The 8,015-nt window shown below is 43.4% G+C and overlaps 1 protein-coding gene across 4 annotated transcripts in view; it reads left to right on the top strand.

Annotated features, from left to right (window-relative positions):
- The window catches only part of N6amt2 (N-6 adenine-specific DNA methyltransferase 2 (putative)), a 46,784-nt gene that overhangs the window by 10,935 nt on the left and 27,834 nt on the right, over positions 1-8,015 (top strand). For all 4 annotated transcript variants that reach the window (XM_013032406.1, XM_013032642.1, XM_013032481.1 and 1 more), the window contains exons 2-3: positions 1,758-1,927; positions 5,827-5,909. In XM_013032406.1, the coding sequence (XP_012887860.1) occupies positions 1,784-1,927; positions 5,827-5,909 (227 nt within the window). In that variant the 5' untranslated portion in view covers positions 1,758-1,783. The remainder of the gene's footprint in view (positions 1-1,757; positions 1,928-5,826; positions 5,910-8,015) is intronic.

The following is an 8,015-nucleotide window of genomic DNA, read 5'->3' as shown; positions in this document are numbered from 1 at the left end:
CACTTCCGATTTTCTGGTGGTTTGTTGAGATAAGAGTCTCACAGACTTTCCTGCCTGGGCTGGCTTTGAACCGTGATCCTCAGATCTCAGCCTCCTGAGTAGCTAGGATTACAGGCATGAGCCACCACTGCCCGGCTAGATGTAATGTTTTTAGAAAGCAAATTTAGAGGCTGTTTTTCTGCTCTTAGATAACTGCTGGTTTAGAAATGTGTTTGGTATCTGTGTGGTAAAAGTAATTTGACTTCAAGTAAAGAGATATCTGGCCTTTGTCCTGGCTCCTAGGTGGTGATCTCTAAACACAAATTGTCTATATGAACCCAAGTCAGAAAAAAATGTACTTAATCTTTAACTTCCTGGCCAGTACACCAAATATGTTACCGGAAATTTAGGGCATCTAAATAAACCTCAGATTCTTACATCAGGAAAAAGAATTCAGACAAGACACAAACATAGTAAAAGTGGTAGGAAAGTTTATTAGAAAAGAATTATGACAGAATGAACCCTCAGTGAAAGTTGGACAGAGACTCAGGGGAGCTTCTCGTTGGGCAGTGGTCCATGAATATGGTTGCCCATGGATATTTGGATACCAAGTGCCTGGGGAACCTCATAGATTTCTACATCTCCTCTTTTGGCTAGTTCTCATTTGTCTTTTCTCCATAAAAAAATGTAGGAGAAGCTGGGCGCTGGTGGCTCATGCCTGTAATCCTAGCTACTCAGGAGGCTGAGATATGAGGATTGTAGTTCAAAGCCAGCCAAGGCAGGAAAGTCCCTGAGACTCTTATCTCCAGTTAACCACCAGAAAACTGGAGTGGCACTGTGGCTCAAGTGGTAGAACACTAGCCTTGAGCTAAAACGCTCAGGTACAGCGCTTAGGCCCAGAGTTCAAGCCCTACGACTGACCCCCGCCCCCCCCCAAAAAATGTAGGAGAATAATTGTTTTCACTAGCTCTCTTTCTAGCAAATGACTGAATATGAGTGTGGTTGTGGGACTCTCTTGTACTTCTAGTTGTTGTTCGGATGCTTGGCATACTTGGCAAACTAAAGGACTGGGCCGTCACTTCCCAGTGTGGCAAACTAGGTAGAACCACAAAAAGAGATGATTGTGCCTGACCATCACTGCCTGCAGAAACACCTTCCTTTTGTCTCTCCATCTGTTTACTCTTTTTCATACTTCCCCTTTGACTTGATCCTTTATATCTACCACTGACACCCATGAACACATAATAAGACCCTGTTTAGAGAATTAACTATGAAGTGTCTGCATGGGGCCATGGGGGGTTTATTTTTATTTATTTTTTGGGGGGGGTCTGGTCGTGGGCCCTGAACTGTGGGCCTGGGCACTGTCCCTCAGCTCTTCAGCTCAAGGCTAGTGCTCTACCACTTGAGCCACAGCGCCATTCCCAGCTTTTTTCTTTTTTCTTATGTGGTGCTGAGGAATCGAACCCAGGGCCTCATGCATGCAAGGCAAGCGCTCTACTACTGAGCCACCTTCCCAGCCCAAATTGTTTTTTTTTTTAGACATTTATGGTGAGTATTTCCTCATGTAATAAATAACAAATATGAAAATGACCTTTGTGAAAACTGCATCTGTTGAACTGTTCAGTAGAAGCCTCTTATAGGTATTGGATCCCAGAAGTTTTCAATATGTATGCTTTCTGTGCAGAGTTCACTTCCTGTGAGCTCAAATTTTTCCTCGCTGTTTAATGGGAAGGGGAAACAAGTCCCCTCAACATATCCATCTACTCCTTGACCTGCAGGTTGCAGGTGACCTGTACTTGGTGAGATGAGTGATTCGGAAGATGAGGATACTCCACAGCTTTCTTCCCACGCCTTAGCAGCTCTCCAGGAATTTTATGCTGAGCAGAAGCAACACACTGAACCATGTGAGGAAGACAAATACAATATTGGGATAATAGATGAGAACTGGGTAAGTAAATGCAGTCCACATCCATTGGATAGTATTGGAGTGAAGCCTTTTGTGTGCCAAGGCCAGTGCTTGTCTTCATTCTCCCCTGATATTAATCTCTCTGTTACCTGCCTGCCATTCAGGAGCTGAAGGATGTATGGGGAGTGAAGGCGAAACATAGCCCATGGTCACTGAAGTATGTGTGAATGTGGGTCTCTTGGTTTTGATAAGCTGGATGGTGACTAGAAATAGGGCTTTGCAGATAAGGGACTGTCATTATGTCCAACACAAAATCATGCTTTGTTCTTGGACAGCAGTATACCCTATTGGTTTCAAATAGAGTTCAACAATCCTGATAGAAAGAGAAAAATATATCACTTCAGTAGGTAGGGATAGGGGGGTAGGTCACTGCACTTTAACATGTAATGAAAGATTGATGATGAGTTAAGATGCTAATTATTTATAGTGTATATTATATGTGTGTGTGTGTGTGTGTACATATATTTTTTTAAATTTTATTTTTTGCAAGCCTGGGGCTTGAACCCAGAGCCTGGCACTGTCCCTGAGCCTCTTTGTGCTCAAAGATAGCACTCTACCACTTGAGCCACTGCACCACTTCTAGATTTTTCTGAGTTGTTTATTGGAGATAAGAGTCTGAGACTTTTCTGCCTGGGCTGGCTTCAAAACACAGTCCTTAGATCTCAGCCTTCTGAGTAGCTAGAATTACAAGTGTGAGCTCCTGGCACCTGGCTTATATATTTTAATATATATTTAATTTTTAATTTATTTTTTGTCAGTCATCGGGCTTGAATTCAGGGCCTGGGCACTGTCCCTGAGCTCTTTTTGCTCAAGGCTAGCACTCTGCCACTTTGGGCCACAACTCTACTTCCAGTTTTCTAGTGTTTAATTCTCCAATTAAACACTAGAGTCTCACCAACTTCTCTGCTTAGGCTAGTTTTGAAACATGATCCTCAGATCTCAACTACCTAAGTAGCTAGGATGAAGCACCAGCACCCCGCTATAATTATATTTTTGTAGTAAATATAAAAGTAGGAATTGAAAAAGATAAAAATGAGTTTTGGGAAACCCTGGCTATTGGGGGCTGGGTGCCATGGTTTATGCCTATAATCCTTGCTATCAGGAGGCTGAGATCTGAGGATCACAGTTTGAAGCCAGTACAGGGAGAAATTCCATGAGACTCTTAACTCTAATTAACCAATAAAATGCCAGGCGTAAAGGTGGCTCAAGTGGTAGAGTACTAGTCTTGTGTGAAAAAGTTAAGGGACAGTGCTCAGGCCCTGAGTTCAAGCCCTGTTACTGGCACAAAAAGAAAAAGAAAAAGGTTTTTGAGCCAGGCACATGTAGCTTAAGCCTGTAATCCTAGCTGCTCAGGAGGCTGAGATCTGAGAATTGTGGTTCAAAGCCAGTGTGAGCAGAAAAGTCCCCATGAGACACTTTATCTCCAGTTAACCACTCAAAAGCCAAAAGCCACACTGTGGCTCAAGTGGTCTCTAGCACGCTGGCCTAGAGCATAAAGAGGCTCAGGGAAAAAGACTGGGCCCTGAGTTTAAGCCACACAACCAACAACAACAAAAAATGCTTTTTGAAGAACACAGTTGAGAAACAGCTAGGATTTGAGGTTTGTCTATGATAATTTCTCAGTGGCAGGCCTGTTTTGCTCTGTCACTTCCTAAATGGAAGGAAGCTTTTATATACTCATTCTGCTTTTGCTGTCTTTTATATTTTGTGCTCAGTTTGATTCTCAAAAATATACATATTTAGCCAATTTACTCTTTTGAAAACTATGAGCTAATAAGTCTTTTCCTGCTAGTGGCTCATGTCTATAATCCTAGCTACTCAGGAGGCTGAGATCTGAAGTCGTGGTTTGAAGCCACCTGGGCAGGAAAGTCTGTGAGACTCTTTTTTTTTTTTTTGTTGGTCGTGGGGCTTGAACTCTGGGCCTGGGCGCTGTCCCTCAGCTCTTCAGCTCAAGGCGAGCGCTCTACCACTTGAGCTACAGCGCCACTTCTGGTTTTCTGGGGGTTTATTGGAGATAGGAGTCTCACGGTCTCTCCTGCCCAGGCTGGCTTTGAACCGCGATCCTCAGATCTCAGCCTCCTGAGTAGCTAGGATTACAGGCGTGAGCCACCAGCACCCGGCTTGTGAGACTCTTATCTCTAATTAACCACCAAAAGCGAGGAAGAAACCCTAGGTTCTTTTCTATGGTCTCCTAACTTCCTGATCCTCCCAGCCCTTGGTAGTCCCAATCTCCTTTCCCTCTACATAGAATTGCCTATTCTGGATATTTCATATAAATGGGATCCTATAGCTTATGGGGTTTTTGGTTTGTTTTTTTTTTTTTTTTGGTCAGTCATGGGGCTTGAACTCTGTTGGGGGCTGTCCCTCAGCTCTTCAGCTCAAGGCAAGTGCTCTACCACTTGAGCCACAGTGCCATTTCCAGTTTTCTAGTGGTGTATTGGAGATAAGAGTTTCACAGCCTTTCTTTCCTGGACTACCTTTAAACCGTGATCCTCAGCCTCCTGAGTTGCTAGGATTACAAGTGTGAGCCACTGGTGCCCAGCTCTACTTCTGTCTTGTAATAGTGTAGCATATGGATACTTACCATGTTTTGTTTAGTAAAACATCAGTTGGTAGACATTTTGGGTCAGCAGATTCACAGTGGACCAATTTATGTGTGTGTGTGTGTGTGTGTGTGTGTGTGGTAACACATGTGTGTATGTGTGTTTACTCATTTGCTGGTAATGGGACTTGAACTCAGGGCCTTATGTTCTCTCTTGGCTCTTTTGTTCGAGGCTGTGCTCTAAAACTTGAGCCACAACTCCACTTCCTGCTTTTTTGGTGGCAAATTGGAGATTAGAATCTTGTACTTTTCTGCCTAACCTGGTTTCTAATCACCATCTTCAGATCTCAGCCTCTTGAGTAGCTAGATTATAAGTGTGAGCCACCATTGCCCAGCAGATTTTCTTTTTTCTCCTTTTTGTTTTGTGGTGCTGCTGTAATAAAAAGCCAGGGATTCCCTCATGCAAGGCAAGCACTCTACCATTGAGCCGTTGGGCATAATGGATGCAGCTCCTCAGGCCTTTCTCTTCTGGGGACAAAGAGGCCTGTTACATAACGGCCTCTAGATCACAGAGGAAAACCAGTCTGTCTTTGTTTCACACTAAAGTGATCCTTAATTTGTAAATAGGAATATAGCCACAGAAATGGAGGCACAAAGGGGGAACAAATGCAGCAGTTGGACTCACTAGACACTGTTTAAAATGAACTATCCAACTTGTGGCCAGGGACAGGAGGGAAAAACTGGGAGAGAGCTAGGGATGGGGTGACACTGCTCAAAAAGAATTGTACTCATTGCCCAAGCCCAGAGTTCAAGCCCCATGACCAACCAAAAAAAAAATAAAAATAAAAATTGTACTCATTACCTGACAAGAAATTGTAATCCCTCTGTACATCATTTTATAATAACAGTACAACAAAATTAGTATTTAAAAAAAGTATATATCATTAAGGATCCCTAGAATTTTAAAGAAAAGCATCCATTGGCATGAAAGAGGAACAGGATGAAAAACAACAGCCCTGAGGAAAAGCAGTCATTGTAAACACATAAATCAAAGGTACCTGTAGGTCAAGAGGTGGAGGCAAAGGGCTGACTACCTCACTGCGTGGCTGGTGGGTCATCTCCTCTATGTGTACCCTTGTTCACTGGGGCTGACGGTGCCACTGATACTCAGTGTGTCTATTCCTTTCTATGTCAGGCTTGCAGTGATACAAGGTTCTGTCAAAGAAAAATGAATTTGCAACATTAAAAAGTTCAATCTATGCATGCTAGGATAGCATAAATTCAAAGACCAGCGCTTACATGGATTCTAAGATGGTGTCATCCTGTCCCTTTCTTGCAGCAGTTGAGCCAGTTCTGGTACAGCCAGGAAACAGCCTTGCGGCTTGCACAGGAAGCCATTACTGCTGCTGGGGAAGGTGGCAGGTGAGATTCGCATTCCCTTCCTCCTTTCATTTACTCTAAATTAGTTTAAGGAAGCCACATCTCTCACAGTGATGTGAAAGCCCAATCATCATCCAGGTGCTGGTGGCTCACACCTGTAATCCTAGCTACTTAGGCTAAGATCTGAGGACTACCGTTCAAAGCCAGCCCGTGCAGGAAAGTCCATGAGACTCTTATCTCCAATAAACCACTAGAAAACCGGAAGTGGTGCTGTGGCCAAGTGGTAGAGTGATCACCTTGAGCTGAAGAGTGCAAGGACAGCACCCAAGCCCAGAGTTCAAGCCCCACGACCGACAAAAAAAGAAAAAGAAAGAAAGAAAGCCCAATCATCAGGCTTGATGATTGAACCATACCTCCACGACCAGCTTTTTGTTGGTTAAAGAGAAAAGTCAGAGTCTCCTGGACTTTTCTGCTCAGGCTAGCTTTTGAACCTCAATCTGCAGATCTCAGTCTCCTGAGTAGCTAGCATTATACGCATGAACCACTGAACCACTAGCACCTGGCAGATCCTATCTCCTTTAAAAAAATTTTTTTTTCCTGGTTGTGGGGCCTGTCCCTCAGCTCTTCAGCTCAAGGCTAGCACTCTACCACTTGAGCCACAGCGCTACTTCCAGCTTTTTCTGATGATGTGGTGCTGAGGAATGGAACCCAGGGCCTCATGCATGCAAGGCAAGCACTCTACCACTGAGCCACCTTCCCAGCCCCATCTCCTTTTTTAAAAAAAATTAAATTATTTTTTTTCTCGGCACAGGAAGAGATGAACAATAACTGATTACAGGTAACTGAACCCATAGCAAAACCACAGTTAAAGGGGTCTTCTGTGGGTTGTGTTTTTTGGATTTCTTGCCACGAGCCCATGGTATGAGTATTTTCTGCTGTGTGCCCCTAGGTTCTGTATTAATTTTGTTTAAGACAGGATTTAATGTTGTTGGGGCTATGTAAATTTTCTTTACAGTTGAGACTTTTCCCCTTCATTCTTTGAAAATGAACTGTGCCCCATAGGATGATGATGATGATAATAATAATAATCAGAGACCAGGAAAAGAGCCAGTAATGGAGACAGATGTATCAAATGCAGGGTATGGAAGAGGATCCTGGGAAGGAATTACTTCTTAAATAGACCTTTCAACAAATTCTCCTGTTTTTAGCACCCTTCACCTCTGTGTCTTGAGTTTCCTGGGTCTGTGGCATCTTGGGCCTTTGGGAATGCTGTGATGTCAGCCAGGAACAGCTCAGCTCTCCTGCTGCCAATGCCAGATTTAGTTTTCTTTGGTTTAATTACCACCCACCTGCTGACTTTTCAACTTCTTAAGTGTGGTGGCTCTGTTCTCCTGCCCCATTCCCTGCACTATCTTTTGTTGTTTATGCCTAAACAACAAAGTAAAATGAATTTTTACCTTTTTTTTAAATTTTTAACTTTGTCGACTTCCTTGAAGGAAATGTATGTGTGTTCAATGTATCACCTTTAATTGGAAGCCTTAAGTTGTTATTCTTTTTCATTTTCTATTCATTTTCTTTTTTGATGCTGTTCATTAGATTTTTCTTACCGTGTGAAATTCTGTTACTGTAGCAAATAGCTGAGCTAAGTCAACTTCAAAGGAGTAAAGGTATTTTCACTTGGATTTGGGGCTTTCAGTCCCTGGTCAGTTGGCCCTGTTCTTATGGGCTTGTGGCGTATCATAGCAGGAGTGTGTGGCAGAGGAAGGGTCTGGGGTTCTAATGTCTCTTGAGGGCACTCCTCCAAAGACCTAACTTCCTTCCACTAGGCCCCACCTCATAAAGGATCCACCACCTCCCATAAGTGCTACAGGATGGAGACCAAGCCTTTAAACATAGGCCTTTGGGGACATTCGAGATCCAAACTGGGTATGGTGCCAGCACAGGAAAGGCTGAGGCAGGAGGATAAAGAGCTCTATATGGCATGTTCCAGGCTAGCCTGGATAATATAGAATAAGACCTGACTCAAAGGAAAAACAAAGATCTAAATTATAGGAACAGTGTTTCCACAGCCTCTTCCTTCCTTCCTTCCTTCCTTCCTTCCTTCCTTCCTTCCTTCCTTCCTTCCTTCCTTCCTTCCTTCCTTCCTTC

Source organism: Dipodomys ordii, unplaced genomic scaffold, assembly GCF_000151885.1.
Source record: "Dipodomys ordii isolate 6190 unplaced genomic scaffold, Dord_2.0 Scaffold1, whole genome shotgun sequence".
Taxonomy (NCBI): domain Eukaryota; kingdom Metazoa; phylum Chordata; class Mammalia; order Rodentia; family Heteromyidae; genus Dipodomys; species Dipodomys ordii.
Note: the sequence above shows the minus strand (reverse complement) of the source record. Positions and strands in the feature narration are given on the sequence as shown.